Source organism: Phyllostomus hastatus, unplaced genomic scaffold, assembly GCF_019186645.2.
Source record: "Phyllostomus hastatus isolate PE091 unplaced genomic scaffold, TTU_PhHast_1.1 phas_scaffold_501, whole genome shotgun sequence".
In the NCBI taxonomy this organism is placed as follows: Eukaryota; Metazoa; Chordata; class Mammalia; order Chiroptera; family Phyllostomidae; genus Phyllostomus; species Phyllostomus hastatus.
The window spans coordinates 50,213,184-50,233,073 of record NW_025334033.1 but is presented as its reverse complement, the minus strand read 5'-3'; the positions used below and the strand labels follow the sequence as shown (position 1 = coordinate 50,233,073).

The following is a 19,890-nucleotide window of genomic DNA, read 5'->3' as shown; positions in this document are numbered from 1 at the left end:
GAGGAGATACCTGCCGCTTAGAGGGAAGGCCATGGGTATTCCAGCTCAACCTCCAGAGCGAGCTGTTGGAAGGATGAAAGGGGAAGTTAGTCACCCCATTTAAAACTTTGTTGGTCACAACTCCGTTGACTACTTCCTGCTTCCACCATCCCACGTCGGACCTGTGTGCCAGGCTGTGGAGCCGCGCTCAGGAGCCGGCGGGATGAGGGGACAGCAGCAGGCCCTGGGTGACTATGGAGGCCGCCGTGGCACGTGTGTGCAGGGGATCCCTGTTGGCAGTTGTGGTTGGGGGGGAGGGGAGGTCTGACTTGCTCCAGCAGGGGGAGCCTGGCCTGGTAGCAGCCTGCAGGTCTGGCCTCTCCTTGTCCCTGCAGCTTCAGGATTGAGGTTGGAGGCCTGGTCAAGGTGGAAGAACTATAGCTCTGAGGAGAAGCCTCTCTCTTCCTTTGGGCCTGGATGAGGGGAGGAAACCACCTGCCTTGCTCCAGAACCTCCCAGGGATGGTGTGGCACATGCCCCTTTAGAATCAGAAATGCACCCTTTCCACAGGCTGTTACGTGGCTTCAGGACCGAGGGAAAACGAGAAGCCTTTCCAGGTTGAGAATTAATTCAAGGGTCTTCTTTTTTACTTCTGCTCTGGACTCTGAATAACAGGGGTGTAAACATCCAATTACTGTGGTAAACCATCTCCTCTCATGGCGCAGGCCCAGAGTCCACTCCAATTGGATAGGCCTCTGAGGGCTGGTTACTCTAGTCTGGTAGTCCCAGGGCACCAGGCGGTGGAGAATCTGGAGGGTGCCGTCCCACTCCCCGACCCGTGAAGCTCGCTCTGGGACTGCCTGCCTGCTCACTTCCAGTGTGGGCTTCTCAAGCACGGGGCTGAGCCCTCACTCCCTGTGGTTCTGCCAGCCCCTCACCCCAGCCTAGGAAAGAGCGCTCTGGAGTGCCGGTGGGGGTGAGAGTTCACCTTTTAAATGTGGGACTTAAAAATAGCTGGAGTTTATTAACCAATGGACCCCAGTAAAGTCAATAAAAAAGAAAAAAATAAAATTAAAAAAAAGAAATAAAAGTAGCTTGAGTGTTTAGCTCTGTGGCCTGCTGCTTTTAATAAATGGAGGGGCAGGGAGACAATATACACTTACGGACTCAGATGAGGGCCTCCTGTGGCTACAGAACCCAGGGAAGTTCTGCCCAGTGGAGCCAAGGCCTCTGGGCCCCCTGGTGAGAGAAGAGAAGCGTAGGAGGAAGGTAGGGTGAGGGGCACATGGGCTTAGGGTCCTGGAAGAGGAATGGGCTCAGTCCAGGACTCTTTGGCCTTGGTGACCGCCGCCGCCGCTCCTGAAATTGGGTCTCCTGGAAGGAAACCTTGCTCACGGTAGAGTAGGGATGGCTGCAAGTAGATAGGAGTTTCTCCCTCATACGCCTGTGGTCCTGTTTCAAATGCCACCCACTTCTTTGGAGAAGCCCCCATCTTCTTCTCAACACTTATTTCCATTTTATGTTTCCACTTTATGTCGTCGTCTGTGTACATGCTGTAGAGCGGTAGTCAGAAACATCCACTCGGAGCTGAAGTCTCTACACCTCCTTCCTAGAGCTGCAGTGAGGATCTTATGAATTAGCAGATGAGAAGTGCTGAAAACACATTTCAGCCTTGTCATAGCCCCTGCTCTCGTGTAAGCTCTGTATTGTCCCTACAACGCCTGCATCTAGTAGCTGTCTTGTGTGTGGTTGTTGGACAAATAAATGAAAGATCTCCCTCAAAAAAATGTGGACCTGGCCTGGGCGGGGAGGTGGCCAGAGAGTCCTGCTGCTGGGACGCGCTGCACCAGTGATCCTCGGGCACCCAGTTTCCTGGCACTGCCCTGTGGCTGGCCTGCTGGAGAGTCATCCTGACCCCAGTGGGAACTCAGGGTCCAAGACTGTAGAGCCTCCTGCCTGAGAATCTGCTAACCTGGGCATTTCCTCCAGCCAGGCCAGTTGGCACCCTTCCTGCGTGTGTGCACGCATCAGTGTAGGAGGAGCCTGGAAGCTCCATTCTTCCCTGACTCACCAAAGTCTGCAGGAAATGCAGCCAGTGGGCTCATTCTGCGGGGGGCGTTGCTTCAGCACCGAAGCACTCTGATTAAGTGGGGCTAAACTAAACAAACTCTGTGTGCTGAGCTGGGGCTATGCGGAGTGTCCTGAAATTGCCTGTTCTTCCTTAAGGGATCTCTGTATTTGCATTCGAAGCAACATCCAGGATACCGTGAGACTGTGAGCTCATTTTATGAATCAGAAGCATTACAGCATAACTTCGGGGTTAGAAACTGCTATTTGGAATCCAGATCACCCTTCCTCCACCTCCAACACATACACTTCCAGGGGCTCTCACAGTCACACACTCGGGAATGATAACAGCAAAACTTGTCCACACCCATTTCCACCCCCACACTCAGAACGTCATTCCCGGACGGTGTGTGGACAGCACCTGGGCAGAGACTGCAGGAAACCTGGCTGGGGCATGAGAGCAAGGCCTGGGTAGACCTGTGCTCGTCCTCCAGCCTCTCTTTCTACTTGCTGGGTGGATTTGGGCATTGCTTAATTTCCTGAACCTCAGTTTCCTCATATGTAAGATGAGGATGATAATGATACCTCATAGGCTTGCTTTTAAGGTTAAAAAAGATCATGCACGCAAAGCCAATGGCCCCATAGTAACTACTCAACAGGTAATGGCTAGCATTTCACTAGTTCCCACTGAGTTCAGCCGTCCACCTTGTGTTCCTCCCAGGGAGGAGGGAATGAAGGGTGACCTGCTTGTGGTAGGAGAGCAAATGACGTGCGTTTTCTAACTCCCTGGGCCCTGGTCACAACTGTGTGATCCACTCTCGGCTAAAGCAGCTCAGACCCTGGTGCCTGTGCACCTTTGCAGGCGATACCGTCCCTGCTCAGCTTCCCAGAGATCAGACTATCTGGACTATCCAGTGCTATGTGGAACCTCCCCGCCCAGGCCTCAGGCTGAACTGCTCCCGTGGATGGGAGGAAGGCTGCTTTCTCAGCCAAGGAAAAAGTCCCCTTGCCTTTGCTTCATCTAAAGCAGGGATGTCCAACCTGTTGGCCCCTCTGGGCCACACCGGAAGAAGAAGGGTTGTCTTGGGCCACACATTATATACACAAACACTAACAAAAACCGATGAGCAAAAAAAAAAGTTCATGCATCATTTTCATGATATCCGCCACCAGAGATAAGCAAAAAAGTCCTCACAGAACCCTAATTATGCAGCAGCCCTTGTGATAATCTTTTAAAATTGTCGAGCAGGTCCCAAGTGTGTGATTACTAATATAGAAAATGTACATATCTAGGTAATAAAACTTAGTATAAAACTTAGTAATAAAACTAAAGGATGTTTTAGGTAACTTTGTGGTTTTGTGTTGGGCCACATTCATAGCCATCCTGGGCTGCATGCGGCCGGCGGGCTGGGGGCTGGACACTCCCTGCTAAAGCCTTGCAGTGTAGCCTCCTTGGAGAGACGTTTGGGTGGAGCCCGGGGTGGGAGTTGTCCCTCCAAAGAGCACTTTGGCTTTTTCACCAATTGAAATAGCTTGCGGTGTGTGTGTGTTGGGGGTGGGGGGGCTGTTATGCACCAAGATATTATATAAAAAGAAAGTTGCCACATGTTAGAAAAGAGCTGGGGTTTTGCTGGGGTGCGGGTGGGGGTCTGGCTGAGGGACATGATTACTGGCTGTTGTTAGTGGGGGCCCGTGGGGAGGAGGGGGCCCGGGGCCTGAGGCTGGCAGTGCTTCTTGTGCTTCCTCTTCCTGGAACATAGCCTGGTACTGGGGTGGGGAGGCGGGGGGAGCCGGGGAAGGTGCTCCCTGTTCCCTCTGCCTTTTTCTGCAGCCGCAAGGAGCTCTTGGTGTGAGTTTGGTTATTTTTTCCAGGCAGTGCTTCTTCCTCCAGGAGTCTCAGGAAGCCGGGAAGGGAGCAGCCTGGGCAAGGTTTGTCCCAGCCAGAGCTTAGAGAGAGAGCGGTACACCAGGCTTGCAGCCAGAAGGGGGTTACTTCTGAGGCTACCCACCTTCTCTGGGGAAATGGGGTTCGGAGAGGAAGGAAAATGACGAGGATTTTGATTCTCAGCTTTTTCCAGCAGTTGGGCAGACAGAGGCTCCAGTCTAGACTGCTGTTGCCGGAATTTGCCAGCTCCTTGGAGGGGAAGGCCCATAGCTCAGAAGGGAACTCAGAGAAGCCCTGGCTGGGTGGCTCAGTTGGTTAGAGCGTCACTTGATACACCGAGGTCGCGGGTTTGGTCCCAGGTCAGGGCACACACGAGAATCAACCAATGAGTGCATGCGTAAGTGGAACAATCAATTGATGTTTCTCTGTGTGTCTCTTCCCCTTACTCTCTCTCTATCTCAAATCAACAAATTAAAATTTTTTAAATGGACAGCTGTTCATTAAAAAAAAAATTAAAGGAATACTTAAGTGGTAACTCCCACTGCTGAGAATGCTTGTAGGCTGGTCTTTCTCCCCCTTCCTCTTCTTCCTCCTCTTTCTTCCTTCTCCCTCCTCCTCCTCCCAGCTTGCTGGCCACTCTTGCATGTACGTGGCTGCAGCTCAGATCCCCTTCCCCACCTGACCTTGCTCTGGCTGATCTCCCCAGCTGGCCCCTGCTCATGGCCCTGGGCTCCCCAGCTTCCAGGAGTCTCCCCGAAGCTGGAAAACACTTTGGGACATCTAGTCCAACCCTTTCATTTTCAAATGGGGAAGCTGAGATGCAGTGAGTTCCCTGAGGTTCTCATAGGCTGTCTCTACTTTCACCGAAGGAGGGCGGAAAGAAGAGCTGCTCTGTGGCCTGCCCCAGGTCCCTGCCCCTCCCCGCTCCAAAGTTGGGGGGGCCACTTCAGTGCAGGAAGAGCCCAGAGGAATACTGTCTGGGCTCCTGGGTGTGGCTCAGTCCTCAGCTGGCTCCATAGTTATTTATTTGTCTCTTGTGTGTGTGTGTGCGCGTGCGTGTGTGTGTGTGTGAGTGAGTTTTGCGGTTGGGAGACTGGAGCTGAGTGAAAGCAGAAGTGCCCACGCTATGTCAGCTATGCAGTGCACAGATTGGCCTTGTGGGACGGTCTCGAGAGGAAGAAAGGGGGGCAGAGGTCCCTCTGCTCAGGGGCTGCTGGTGCCCTTTTGTGTTCCTGTGGCACTCCTTGCACACTTGAGTGTAAACAGCCCTTTCGCGTTGCTAGCAGCTGCCTTTCCCTGCTGGCTTTGGGCAGAAGGGCGCCAAAAATAACCGGGCGGGCACTTCCACTTGTGGGACATTCACTGGCCTCAGGGCAGGCTAGCTCTCTCCCCGTGGCGGGGAGGGGGGCCCAGACCCTGTTCCTCGGCTCCTGTTCAGACTTCCTGTGGCCACCGCCTCCCCAGCCTCCCTCAGGTGCTATCACTTTCCCTTGTATTGCTCTTCTCAGAGTGAGCCCAGGAGGCTGGAAACCCATTATGGGCCTAGAAGTTCTGCCAGGTATGATCTGCAGACTCTTGTCCCACCATGTCCCTGTGGGCCCTGCTGGTACAGCTGAGTCCAGGGCGGGGGGACCTGTGCCGGACGTGCCCCTTCTGGGTCCCTAGGCCAGGTGCCCTGTGTGCCCGCAGAGCCCAATGCTGTTGCTGGGACCCCTAGTCTCCTTGTCTGGCTCCTGGCCAGCCCGGCTCTCAGCCAGCTGTAGGACTGGAAGAGTCAGACCGTCCCTTCTCCCCCACCCGCCAGATGTTCCAGACTGACAGTGCTACTGCTCCTGCCCGCAGCGGGGAGAGGAATTCACATTGACTGGGTCCCTACCTGCGCCGGGTACTTCATGTATATGCATTAACCTCACTTAATTCCACAGTAGCTATGAGATGAGAATACGAGGCCCACTTCCCAATAGGGAAACTGAGGCCCACAGAGAGGCTGATGATTAGAGAAGCTGGGACACAGTCTGTTGGGCCCTGAAGCCCTGTCTCTTTCCCACGCACTCCCATACTTCTCTGGGCCATTTTCCCATGCGCAGGGAGCAGTGCTCTGCCCCTTGCAATGAAGTGCCGACGGCAGGAACTCAGGAACCATTGGACTGGCTGGTAGTGGAGATAGTCGGAGCTGGGAAGGGCAGACCCTCCGAATCTGTCATCTCCAAACATTTCACAGGCAGCCAGAAGCCCGGCCAGAGCCCCGCCTGAGCACAGGCCCCGCTGTGGAGGGCAACAGGCTGTGGGGGGTCAGTTGTGTGTGTGTGTGTGTGTGTGTGCGCGCGCGTGTGCAAAGGGGTTGCTGGAGAGTCCCTCATGCACGGGAGGAGTGGAAAGGTAGTTTAGGCCTCTCAGATACCTTCCCAGCAGTTCTTCCCACCCCAGACACCCCGGCCTCTGTAGTCCCGAGATCGTCTCTGGGACCGTGGTCTGGGGGCAGGTGGACTATTGGGTCTTCCTTGCTGGCTGATGGGTCTGACCCCTGGGGCCCGTCATTCCAGCTGGCTTGGCCCCAGTCCCGGAGAGTCTGGTTAGTGTGTACTTGGGGCTTGGGCTGGATGTTCTGCCAGTGCCCAGTGCCAACGGCCTCTGGGTGTATTTCAGGAACAATAAAGAATAAATCAACACAGGAGAAAAGGCCCTGCAGCAGCTGCTCAGAGACTGGAGAAACGAAAGGAATGTCGGAGCATTTGGCACGGGTCCTGGATCTTGACCGGAGCCTGAGAACGGGCGTGACTCTGCCTGGCTGGCTGGGCAAGTGAGGCAGGTGGCCCCCCTGCCGCCTCTGCAGCCCCTCAGGGGGCCGCAGGCAGCCCAGCCGTGCTGCGGCCCAACCCCCACCTTAGCTGGCAGCAAGTGTTCCTGCTTCTTGGTCACTAGCAGGTACTGGCAAGCCATATTGTCCCCATTTTGCTCCAAATCAGCAAGGATCCCCCCACCCCACCTCCAGCCACCAGTAGGTCTTGGTCCCTCCTGGAGCTGGCCGGGCAGGAGAGCCTGGGCTGATGAGAACACCGCATCTAGAAGACACCCCTGCTCCACCTTCCTTCTGAGAAGGAGATGAGACAAGCATCTGCAGCCAGGTCTGAGGGAGTGCTGAGTGTGAGGACATCCCCTGGGAGGAGGCCTGACAGCATCTCTGCCCGGTGACCGTGTGCACTTGGGAAACTGACTACCTCTCAGGGCTTCAGTTCCAACAACCATGAAATAGAATTTGGACCAATGACCTTTGGAGTAGGCAGGTACTGTCTGTCTCCCTTATTCAGGCTGTGAAATGACCAGGTTTTATTTAGGAATTTAAGCTCTTGAGTAGGTGCCCATCTGAAAGCCCTAGGCAGAGAAGGGGGTTGCTGTGGCTGGGGCCGATGCTCAGTGCCCTGGGGGAGGGTCACTGACACTGGTGGGAACCCAAGCATGGAGCTGACTTGCTCCAGACTTCAGGGTGCTGGGGGAAGGGGCAGGAGTCTGGGCCCCACTGGAATTTGGAGCATCTGACAAGAAGGGGAGAGTCGGCTTTATTTTTAAAGCTGTTGGCCAACCATGGGCGTGGGGTTGGAAAGTGTTGGAGGGGTGTGGCTTCCTCTCGAGCAGATGTTGAGCCTTCCACAGGTCGACCCAGTGGTGGTGTTCACCGGTATCCTCGTCATCTGCAAAGCCACTCTCCTCCCAGGGTTCTCTTGTCCACCTTCCCTGCCCCGGCCACACTTCCAGACCATCATGGAGGTCATCGGGCCAGCCAAAGCTTCCCTTCAAGGAGAAGATGTGAGCAGCCGAGAGGCGTGGACCTCCATCCATCCCAGACAGCCTGGTGTGGTCCCTCAAGCCAGAGGCTGAGCTTGAAGCCCTGGAAGAAGTTTGTAGAAAGAGTTCTGGGTTCCAGTCCTGGCCCTGCCGCTATAGTCCTGTGACTTTAGGCAATGGATTTGGCTGCGTTAGGTATTCAGGCCCCTCACTGAGAAAGGCAAGAGTAGTGATACCTACCTTCCACTGAGGATTGAACAGGATCACGTGTGTGGCATGCTTGGCATGGAGTAGCACCCTGAAGAGATGTTAGAGGGGGTGGAGATGGTGAAGTAGGAAGTCCTGTTTTTGTGGTGTTGGGATTGCACCTTGGCTCCTAGCCCTGCCCAGTGTCTTGCTAAAGAGGGGGCCTGTCTAAATGGAGACCCCAAGCAATGTCATTAGAGTCCTTCTTTCTGGGCCCTGCTTGCTCCTGGCTGATGTGTGTATTGCAGGCAAGTTCCTTTCCTTCTCTGGGCTGCTTTGTGGGATGAGGAATTGGACTGAGTGAACACTGGTATCGCTCGGTATTTGGAATTTGTTCGCTTCTTCGGTTGGGCCCTGCTTTGCTGATTGGCCCTGGAGAGAGCTGCAAGCCCCCTTCCTCCGCGTGGTGTGGAGGCTCCTGCTCCAGAGTGAGATCCTGCTCACCCTGCAGCTCCCACCTCCCCTCTGCAGTCCCCTCCCCTGGGCACCCACGGGCTCTCCCAACTCCCAGGGGTTTTTGCAGTCTCGAGGGGAGCCCGTTTCTGGCAAACTGGGAGTACAATGATTTCTTGGGTAGGGGGGAGTGTTACATACTTGGAAATGCCCCCAGGAAAAACAGCAGTTCTGGGAGGGATCATGAGGAAGGGGGGTCCCTAGCTGGCTTTGCGGGGTTCTCACGTGTTGCATTCCTTCTGAGGCCCACAACGTGTATAGATTTGAAGTTTTTCTGGAAGGATGATGGAAGGACCAGGGACTTTGAAGACAGACAACATGGATTTGAATCTTGCTTCTGCCACCTTAACAGCAGAGCCTCAGTTTCCCTCTCTAGAATGGGGACAGTAAGACACCTTGATGGGAAGTTTGTAAGCATGGATTAGGGTATGTCACATGCTTGGGGCGGGGGAAGTGCTCTGTTAGTTAGCTTCCTTCTTTTGCAAAGGGTCTGACTCTTGGATAATCTGTAGACAGGCTCGGGGAGTGAAAATACTTGTCTGTGACCATTCTCCCAGGGAGAAGCGGAGCAGCATGACACGCTGTTACAGCCCCAATGGCCTTTCCCTCCCCCGGCTGTTTTGATTCTGGTCTCAAGCTGGGAATCGGGTGCAGTGTGTGCGCAGCAGTGTGGGAGTGGGAGAGGGGCTCCTCAGGCGTTTGCAGAAGTCTGAGATCTGTGGCTTCCTGGGGCCGTGCAGAAGTCGGGGGCCGTGGTCTCCGTCAGGAGGGCGTGGCCTTTCCGAGCTGTGAGAACTCGGCAAGTTACTTTTAGCCATCATTTCCTGTAAATTCCCCAAATCTCCTTCTGCTCTTGATTTCTGATTTTATTTTACTTTATTTTGATTGGAGAACACATTTTGCCCAATTTCAACCCTTTAAAATATTTTGCATAATTTCAACCCTTTTAAATTTATTGAAACTTTACTATATGGCATAACTTATATTATATCCTAGAGAATATTCCATGTGCTCTTGAGAAGAATGGATTCTGCTGTTGGGTAGAATGTTCTGTAGACATGTTAGATCTAGTTGCTTTATAGTGTTCAAGTCTATTTCCTTGTTGATCATCTGTTTAGCTCTTCTGTCCATCACTGAAAGTTCAGTATTGAAGTATCCAACTGTTACTGTTGAGTTGTCTATTTTTCTCTTTAATTGTGATAGTTTTCACTTCATGTATTTTGGGGACTCTATTATTAGGTGCATATATATTTAAATTGTAATATCCTCTTGATGGATAGAAACTTTTATCATTATAAAATGTCCTTCCTTGTCTCTAATTTTTATTTTTGTCTTAAAGTCTGTTCTGTCTGATATTCATGTAGCCATTTCAGCTCCCTTTTGACTGTTGTTTGCATGGCGTATCTTTTTCCATCCTTTTATTTTCAACCTATTTGCGTTTTCAAATTTAAAGTGTGCGTAGCCCTGACTGGCATGACCCAGTTCATTGGGCGTCATCCTGCAAAGTGAAAGGTTGTCTGTTTGATTCCCAGTCAGGGCACAGGCCTGGGTTATGGGTTCGGCTCCCGGTTGGGGCACGTACAAGAGGCAACCGATTGACGTTTCTCACATCGATGTTTCTCTCTCTCCCTTCCCCCTCTCTAAAAAAATAAAATAAATAAAGTGTGTATCTCTTATAAACAGCACACAGTTAGATCATGTTTCTTTAACTCGTTTTCCCAACCCCTGCCTTTCAATTAGTGTTTAATATATTTACATGTGAAGTAGCTATTGATAAGGTAGGATTTATGAATGCTATTCTGCTATTCCATTCCTCTCTGTCTGGTGTCTTCTTTTTGTTTCCTTGTTACCGTCCTGTTTGTGTGAAATGGATATCTCGAGTATACCCTTCCTGACCCATAATGTGAGACAAAGAAGAGTGAAGGTTAAATGGGGCGTTGCCTGCAGTGCCCGGCAAATACAACAGTAAGTGCTCAGTGGGCGTGGGCACTCAGTTAGGCCTCAGGCACTGAAAGGGCCACGGTCAGCCCTAGGGCTAGCTTAGGGCAAAGTACACCCAAGGCTCCGTGGGACCTGTCATGTCTCCTGGGCAGGGCACCGCACGCAGGCAGGTGGCTGCTTCAGGGAGTGAGAAGCAGGGGGTCCTTGGAAGCTGCTTTATGCCGGCCCCTGGCCCTCTAGCCGTTCCCCTGACCTCGCACATGGGCGCCACCTTGGCTGCTTATGAAGCATTGCGGATTTCCCAGCTGGAACCACCACCCCGGCCCTCACCTGATCTGTGAACCAGTCCCTCCGGGTGGGCTTGAGAACCACGGCTCAACACAGTGGGGCAGCAGGGTGTGATGGAGAGAGACCCCGTTTGGAGTCGGCAGGCGTGGGGTTCAAATCCTGACTCCTCGTTCGTAACCTTAAGTTGTGACCTGGAACAGGTTACTTCCACAGCCAGCCTCTCCTCATGCTCAGATGGGAGTGAATGGTCACACGAGTGAGCGATGATCACACACACTGAGCAGGCGGGCAGTGCTGGTGGCGACTCTCTCGTACAGCGGGTGCTCTCTACAAAGGTGTTTCTTTGATTCCCGGGCACAGGCTGTGTCCCTCCTTCCCTGACCTGGGCTCCTCAGTTCCTCACAGACAGGAACCAGTGAATGGTGGCTCCTGGACCAGACACCCGGTTACCTGTCCACCAGTCCACTGCCCTCTCCATTGGGCCACCCTTCCTCTGGGCCCTGCTTCTCCCAGCCTTGGTGCAAAAACAGAAGGGACCTGAAGAAGCATTATGAGATAGCAGTTAACCCTGAGTAAGAGCATGATGATTCAAAAAGAGCAAGAACAGCCTGTGCTGGAGGGCTGCCTGGAGGCGGTAGATCTTGAAGAAAGGCAGATTGTCAAGAGTGAGGGCAGGGGTTCCGGGAAAAGGGAGCAGCTCCAGGAAAGGTTCAAAATCAGGAAACTCTCCCTGGGGTGACCCACTGTGACCTCTAGCCCCTGCACGGGCCACCTTGCATTATAATCTGGGTGTTTCTGTGACTCTCCTCCACTGGACAGGGAGCTCGGTGCAGCTGGGGACTGTGCCTTGTGTCCTGCGTCTCCCCGGAACCTGCAGCTCGGCAAATGTTTGTTGAGTGGATGCAGGGGCAATGAGCAAACCTGAAGGGCTGCAGAGTGTGCGCGTGTGTGTGTGTGTTGGGTGTGGGAGGGAGTAGACAGGGCGAGGCCATGTACCAGGAGGCCCCTGTGAGTGACCGCCTCTGTATCTTGGCCCAGGGCAGAGTCTGGTACTGGGCCGGAGAGCCCTGCCCTAGACCTGCCTGAGAGCCCTGGGCCTTTCCAGAAAGGGAGGGTGGAACTGGAGCAGCCTCTGGTGGGGTGAGCCCTGGGCACAGAAAGGGTTGTAGGAGACCAAGGGCCCCACTGGTGCCTGTGAGCCCCCCTCCAAGGGTGCAGTCACCTGAGGGCCTGGCTGCAGGGACAGTAGCTGCATCTCTTCTGGAGGGAGCCTGAACCCACCGGCTCCCACCTCACTGCTCCTGGATTCCAGAGCTCTGCTGGGACGGGTTTTCCCGGGCTGCCTGTGATCCTCTGTGGCCTTTGCCCAGGAGGGAGGTAAGCAGTACCCCAGGGTGGGCGGAAGCTGAGCTGGAGGCCCCATCCTTTCCTGGCTCTGCCCAGGATGGTGTGTTTTCTCTGCCTCAGCTTCCCCTCGATGAGACGGACCTGGCTATCTCGGCTTCGCATGGACACTCTGGGGATGTTTGCAGGGCAGTGGGGCAGGAGACAGGGGAGGTGGCTGCCCAAGCAAAGTCCTGAGAAAGCCTCATTGGGCAGAGGATTCCCCTCTCACAGGTGTCCCTTTAAACGCCCCTCGGTGTTGGCATTTTTGTAATCAAAGCTCAAACTGCAGCCGGCTTGAACCCTGGCCAAGCCTTTTGAGCCTGATCAGCTTGACAGCCGAGACCCCTGGGACTCGGGACTCCTGGCCTGTCTGCCTGGTCTCTGCCCTTCAGAGCTGAAGTTCAGGCCGGAAAAGCGCTAATCCCGGGAGTCTCTCTGGGCCAGGAGTGGGCAGATCGCAGGGCCTCCTCTTTCATACCCTCGGGGGAAGTGACACTTTAGGAGGCAGGTCCTCCTCTTAGTTGCTGGGGTCTCCTTCTTACTGGTTTGCAAACCCCTTGAGAACAGGACTTCTATGTGTCCAGTGGCTTGGAGACATGGGGCCCTTCAGCCTGTGTGAACTCCAGTTGAGGAGGGCGTGCAGCGTTGCCGAGGCGGCACTGTGTCCAGAGGGAAGGGTTATCTCGGGCCTGGGCAACTCCAGCTGGTCCACCATGGCAGTCTCAGCCCACTCGCCCAGGCTGGCTGTAGCCAAAAGCCCCAGAGTCTCTGAGGGAAGGCTTTTCAGGATGTGAGCCTGGGCTGCAGGGCCAGGTGGGCCGTGCTGGGCTCCTCTGGGGAGGGCTCCCTTAGAGGAGGGCCACCCCATCACCACGCCCTGGCTGCCTAACCAGACACCTTGGTGTCTTGAGGCCCAGTGTAGCCATATTGGGGCACAAAGGAAGAGATTCGCAGGCCCATGTCCCTGTCTGGGGACTAGCAGAGGTGGGAAGCCTCGGGGGATGAAAAGTGAGGCAAGGGCCGTGGCTGGCCGGGCACTTTCCAGTTGGCCTGCATGGGGTGTGGGGCAGCAAACGACAGTCAAGGGGCAGGCAGGTGGCTTGTGGGCCAGCAGTTGGAGGAGAATTTGTGTTTCAGTAAGTTGGTGAGGGCTTGGGGCCACTGATGGGGTGGGGGTGGGACAGGGGTTAGGAGGTGGGGTCTTTTCACTTTATTTCAGCATCGTGGGAACTCCGCTCTGGGAGACAGGAAATGAAGGCTGGGAAGCAGCCTAGGGTGGACCCACTGGCCGCGAGTAGGGCCTCTGCCCAGGCATGGTTCTGACTCACCTTGGGTGCAGTCTCGAATGAGCATCCCAAGAGATCCACGCCAAGTGCCGAGCACAGCATTCTGCAGCTGGCTGTGCGCTGTGGACAAAGAAGTAGGCACCTGGAGTGTACTGTGCTGAGTGTGGTGGTGGGCACTCAGGAGTTGCCAGGGGCTCGTAGTGAAATTCCTGGCTCAACCCTGGGGTGAGGGAAGATGTCCCACGGGGAGCAGTGTCTGAGACCTGAAGGATGAGGAGGACCTGGCCGAATGACACAGGCGGGAGGTGTCCTAGGCAGCAGTACTGTCTGGTCAAAGACTTGGAAACAAAGCGGGAACAGCGCGTCAGGGCAGAAGCAGCTCTGAATGATGGCTGAAGCGCAGAGTGTTGGGAGAGGTGGCAGGAGCCCGAGCCTGCAGGGACTTGTGGGCAGGAGAGGGAGGGCAGGCTTTGTCCTGTGACAGCCTCTGTGGTGCTCGGGGAACGGGCTGGCTTTGAGATCTGGGGCCTTGTCGGACGCTGTACTCGGAGTTAGTTCGCCTTGGGTTAGAGGTATGTGAGCTTTGGCCCCCTCTCTCACTGCTGACTTTGTGGGGCAGAGGGTGATGGTGGCCTAGGTTGTAATGGCAGGAGCTTAGAACATTAGCTCCAAGGGCCAGGGGGTCAACTCTCATCCCCACATCAGACCTGAGCCCTTGGCTGCTGGGACCAAGGTGGGCACCCCCTTCCTGGCCTGTGTAACCTTGACTCACAACAGTCTTTTCTTTCAGGTGGCCACACTTGAAAGTGGCCTTGGTCCCCTGAGTGGGGATGGCCTTGCCCCATCGCCCTGTGGTGAGGGCTCACCGGACTCCCCCAGCCCATGCTGGGCATGTGGCAGGATCGCTGACGGCACGTGGGGAGCCGTGTATGTCTATGGTGCCGTCCCTGGAGGGCATGGTGTCACCATCAGCACGAAGGTCTTTCCAGCACCTTCCCCCCTGTGTCTACAAAACACATATATGGGTTTAGCATTACTTCCTTTCTTCTGCAGAGAGAAAGTGCTCCTCACCATAGATCCTCCTGAAGGCCTCTTAGGTCTCCAGCCCCTGACGCCAGACTCTGACCCAGCCTCCTGCCCAGGGGTATCCCTGGGTCTGGTCCAGGACGGGTTGCAGTAGTCCCAGTGTCTGGAGGATGGGAGGAGCGAATGGAGCCTTGGCAGGCTCCATTCGACTGCTCCATATCGGCAGTCGAACAGACCGATAGAGTGGGCTGCAGTGTCGGCCCCAGGGTGACAGTGGGTTTCCTTTTGCAGTGTTCCTGCCTCTGTGGTCCGAGTTCCTGCAGCAGGTCGCCAGGGTGAGCTGCCTGCGGGACTCCTCATTACACCCTCTTCCCTGCACCTGCAGGGAGGTAGCCCACAGGTCAGCAGCCTTCGGAAGACATGGCTTCCTTCCTCTCCCTCACTGTGAGGAAGGCCAAGTCGACTTCCACCAGAGGGACTGGGGAGAGAGGCTGGGCTGAAGAAAGGGGAGGAAGTGGCTCAGCCCTGGCCAGAGCTGCAGGCTGTGAAGCACAAGTGGGGTATGGGGGCTGGAAGGCCCACCAGCAGCAACCAGAACTGCGGCAGGGTGGGCTTGCAGGGGCTGGGGAGTGCAGGCCGGAGGGGGGAACAGCAGGTGACTGGCGCACGCACACACACACACACACACACACACACACACACACACACACGCTGGTCCCTCTGTGATGAGGCCCCTCCCCTTCCCTCCCTTTAGGTAGGGCTGAGGGTCTCAGCTAGCCTGGGGAGAGTAGGAGAGATCTGCCTGCCACAGGTGCAGGCAGGGGTGGGGGCTCCCCAGGGCCAGTGAGGAGGGATATCTATGTCCAGAAAGTCTTTGCTCCGAGATGTTGGGGAGGATGCTGTGAGAGCAGGGTGTGCAGAGAGGAACCTGGTGTCTTAGTGGCATGTCTTGGGGATAAGAAATAAGAGGCTGGTCTTGGAGTCAGACACACTTAGGTTCAAGTCTTGGCTCTGCAACGTAATTAATGTGTGACCACTGGCAGGCTACTTAGTCCGTCTGAGCCTCATCCAGCTCACCTGTAAAATGGAGATTAAAAATAATGCTTTGGCTTTATGCTGCTTTATAAGGCTGTCATGGGAATTAAACTCATGTAAAGCACTTAGGACCTGCCTGGCACAAGTACATTATTATTATTATTATTAACAACTACTACTGCTATTAATGCCCTGCTGCCTTGGTGTGCTCCCTCCCCTCCTTCCTCCAGGGTTCCCAGGCATCTTCCACGTTTCTCTCCAGCTCCCCAGGTGATGACCCTTCTTCTCCCAGCTCTGAGTGTCCGTGCTCAGCACCCTTAGCCAGCCATGCAGGAGAGGTGACAGAGAGGCCTCTTCAGAAGCTTCTGGGGGAGTTCAGCATCCCCAGAACTGGCCCCCTTGCTTCCTTCTGAGCCGCTGGCCCAGCTCTGGAAACCTACCCAGCGGCCTTCCTTGATGGGCAGGGTCAATGATGGGAGGCAGACCAGCTGAACTTCGTCCCTCTGGGCCTGACCAAACAGCTGCAGGTGATCCAGCGGGGGCGGGAGGGGGGGTGGACAGGAGCAGCCCTGCACTGGAGCCCCAGTCACAGGCTCCTCCCCACCTCCCCCAGCCCAGTGTGCAGAACCTGCCTTTCCTAGGCGATGGGTGTCCATCCTCTGCCTGGTATCTGATGTGTGCGTACCCTCCACCAGGTGCACACTCACACATGCACCCACACTCACACGTGCACCAGGTCCCATTTGCCACGTGGGTTTTCCCTTCCCCCAGACTCCAAGCCCAGGCTGTGGTTCACAAGGCAACAAGGCTGGGATGGGGCGGGTGGCGGGCAGGGGGAGGCAGGAGTTGGGGTGAGCCTGTGTCTGAGAGGCTCCTGGCCCCCTGAAGACACGTGGACCTCCAGCCTCCTCTGGGCACCGTCCCCTCCCCTTCCTTTTCCCCTCCCCTCCCTTCCCCTCTCGTGTTCTTCCTGCCTCTGTCTGGCTTCTGCAGACACGTACTCCTAGTTCTTCTGTGCGGGCTGGTGAGGCAGAGCCCAGCATGGGCTTCTGTAGCTGGGACAGCCCTGTGCCGCAGCTTCTCAATGGCGCCCAGGATTATTTTCAGTCTGGGGCTAGCCTTTGGGTGTCTGCTCCGAACTGGGTTAGCTGTCAGGGAATGAGAGTTTAAAGCAAGAGGGAGGGGTTTGTTCAAAAGGTGTTCTCTGTGGCCCTCTGCGCTCTGCTTGTCCAAATTCTGACCCTTGTGCTGGGGCCAGAGTGACTTGGGTGCCCTCCTAGCCTCTGTCCCTCCTCCAACTTCCACATGAGAAGACAAAGGGGGTGCATTCGGGGAGAGTCACTCACTTCAGGGCTAGAGCTGAGGAAGGAAATGGAGGAGGAAGTTCCTCCCCTTCGGGGTGCCGGGTGAAAGTGAAAGGCAGACAGGGGGCCTGGGGTGAGTCACGCAGCTCTGGGAGGGGCAGGGCTGGGGAGCTGCGGAAGCCTGCACTGGAGTGATAGCACCGGAGCCTCCCTGGGGCCAGGGCATCTGGGGTGTAGCCCGGGCTTCGGGGCTCCGTACCAGCGCCTGCCGGGTGCCGCCCAGACCATGCCCTCCTCTGCCTTCTGCCGGTCTCCTGGGAACTCCCAGGCTGCTAACAGTGACCTGCAGCATGGACGGGCTGAGGTCGGCCTGGACTTGCAGATTTCCCCAGGGTTTCTTTAGCTCCCCCGCCCGTTCCCTCCCAGCCTGAGTGGCTCAGGACCAGAACATTAGCCCGGGGAAGAGGTGGGTCTTGCAGCTCCCACCGTCTCCAGCTTCTCAGGGAAAATAATAGAACCCCTTCTGAAGAAAGACTTTGAAAATGCGTGCAAGTTATACATGTAAGTTATACTGGTCTTGATTCTGTGTTCTGTAGCAGGATAAACAGAGCGACCTGGTTTTTGTGTTTTGTTGGTTGGTTTTTAATCAAGTTAGAAAACACAGAAGCACCGTCACCCCGTGCTGTAGGGAAACATTTCAGACCGAAGTTCTAGCAGCCTGCACCCCTTCAGCATCGTGTTGTGGCTCAAGACGCCAGGTGCTCTTCGGCCGTGGAGCAGGGTGGGCGAGGACTGCCGGCCAGCTACCAGGTGGCATCCCGCCTCCAGCCAGCCTGGGCTGCGGAACAGGTTCCTCTGCCAGTTTGGGGAACACTCTGGCAGTCCCAGTCCCGCCCGGCAGGTCCTCCCAGGGGTGGGGCCAGGACGGCACACACCCTTCTGGGGCCTCACCTGCAAGCCTCCTTGCGAAGGACGAAGGACGGGAGCCTAGCCCTGGGCCCCCGGCTCTGCAAGGCCCTGGTGGGCTCCTGACGCTGGGCAGCACAGCTGGGAACCACCCCGTTCTCTCCACCTTCCGTGACTGAGATGTGTGCTTGTAGCCTCAGACCAGGCATGGCCTGAATACAGCTCCTTCTGGGTCCGGTGGGGAGGCCACTGCCCGAACAGATGGGGAGGACCAGGCCCGGCTGCCCAGTGGGCTGAGGCCTGGCTTAAGAGGGGAAGGGGACCCAGCGCTGTCCTCGTCGCCCCTCTGCCAGCTTGGCTGCAGGAGCCCCGGCCGGATCGCAGCCCGCCCCCCCACCCACCCTTGGCAGGCGCCTTTGTGTTTCACAAATTACATAACCGAGCGGCTGCAGGGCCTCGGAGGCCCCTCCTTCACGCTGTGCTGAGTCTGGGGCATCCGGGGAGCTGTGGCTGACACTGTTACTATGCTTCCGTCCGCAGGCTCCAGGCCCCTGTGGAGCGTCATGAACTGGGCAGAGTAGACAAGCTCGAGAGCGTCTCGTGAGGAGGAAGGAACGGCCAGCAGTTCTCTCTCCCTGCGCCTGACGGCAGCGTCCAGCATTTCTCTCTGCCCCTGTCCGGCTTCCGCTGGCTTCTGGACCAGGGCAAGGCTCCCAGCAGGACCTTCCCCCAGGGGATGGGCGACTGGTAAAGTAGGTCTCACTGCCAGGCCCCACTGGCCACACCATGAACCTCCAGGCCCAGCCCAAGGGGCAGAACAAGCGGAAGCGTTGCCTCTTTGGGGACCAGGAAGCAGCTCCCAAGGAGCAGCCCCCACCCCTGCAGGCCCCACAGCAGCCCCCGGGCCCTCCACAGTCCACCAGAGTGAAGGAGGAGCCTTACTTCGGGCACGAGGGCCCAACAGGGGCCGCCCCTGCCTCCCAGCCCATGGAACTCCCCAACAGCCTGGCCCTGCTGAACTCCGTGGTGTATGGGTCTGAGCGGACCCCGGCGACCATGCTGCCCCAGCAGGTGGGCTCAAAGTGGCCCAACTCTGTGATGGCTCCGGGACGGGTCCCCGAGCACGGAGCGGGTGGGGGCGCCAGTGACAGTGGCTGGCAACAGCAGCCAGGCCAGCCTCCGCCCCACCCAGCGTGGAACTGCCACAGCCTGACCTTCTACGGCGGACACAAAGGGAGCCCTCATCCTGGCATGGGGGTCTCTCCCTACTACAACCACCCCGAGGCCCTGAAGCGAGAGAAAGGAGGGGGGTTGCCCCTGGACCGCTACGAAAACGCCGTGCGGCCCATGATGCCACAGAAGGTACAGCTGGAGGTAGGGCGGCCCCAAGCACCCCTGAACTCGTACCATGTGGCCAAAAAGCCCCCAAACCAAACGCTGCCCCTGCAACCCTTCCAGCTGGCGTTCGGCCACCAGGTGAACCGGCAGGTCTTCCGGCAAGGCCCACCACCCCCGAACCCCGTGGCCACCTTCCCGCCGCAGAAGCAGCCGCAGCCGCAGCAGCAGCAGGGAGCTCTGCCCCAGATGCAGCTCTTTGAGAACTTTTACCCCATGCAGCAGCCGCCCTCCCAGCAGTCCCAGGATTTCAGCCTGCAGCCTGCCGGACCGCTGGGGCAGTCCCACCTGACGCACCACCACGGCATGGTGCCCTACCCCTTCCCCCCCAACCCCGATATGAACCCAGAACTGCGCAAGGCCCTCCTGCAGGAGTCAGCCCCGCAGCCTGTGCTACCTCAGGCCCAGATCGCCTTCCCCCGCCGTTCCCGCCGCCTCTCCAAGGAGGGCGTCCTGCCTTCCACTGCCCTGGATGGGGCTGGCACCCAGCCTGGGCAGGACGCTGCCGCCAACCTGTTCCTACATCACTGGCCCCCAAAGCAGCCACCACCTGGCTCCCTGGGACAGCCTCATCATGAAGGTCTGAGATTCCCGCTGGAGCTGAGGGATTCGCAGTTGCTGTCTGATGGGGAGAGACTGGCAGCCAATGGTCGGGAGCGGGGGGCTCCTGGCATGGGCTGCGAAGAGGGCATGCGGGCAGTGGGCGTAGGGGACTGTGGGCAGGTGCTACGGGGCGGGGTGATCCAGAGCACGAGGAGGAGGCGCCGGGCATCCCAGGAAGCCAACTTGCTGACCCTGGCCCAGAAGGCAGTGGAGCTGGCCTCGCTGCAGAACGCAAAGGTGAGAGGGGCACGGGGTGGGGGCCGGGCCAGTCGAGGGCGGGGGTGAGCTGCGTGTGGGGAGGGCACGT

At 56.7% G+C, this 19,890-nt stretch overlaps 1 protein-coding gene across 5 annotated transcripts in view; it reads left to right on the top strand.

The window, feature by feature from the left end:
- The window catches only part of MIDEAS (mitotic deacetylase associated SANT domain protein), a 64,319-nt gene that overhangs the window by 24,299 nt on the left and 20,130 nt on the right, over positions 1 to 19,890 (top strand). For 2 of the 5 annotated variants that reach the window (XM_045822408.1, XM_045822407.1), the window contains exon 2: positions 18,126 to 19,820. In XM_045822408.1, the coding sequence (XP_045678364.1) occupies positions 18,372 to 19,820 (1,449 nt within the window). In that variant the 5' untranslated portion in view covers positions 18,126 to 18,371. Of the gene's footprint in view, positions 1 to 11,889; positions 12,020 to 18,125; positions 19,821 to 19,890 lie in introns of those variants that run through there. The other 3 variants (XM_045822411.1, XM_045822412.1, XM_045822410.1) reach the window with 3 other exon arrangements.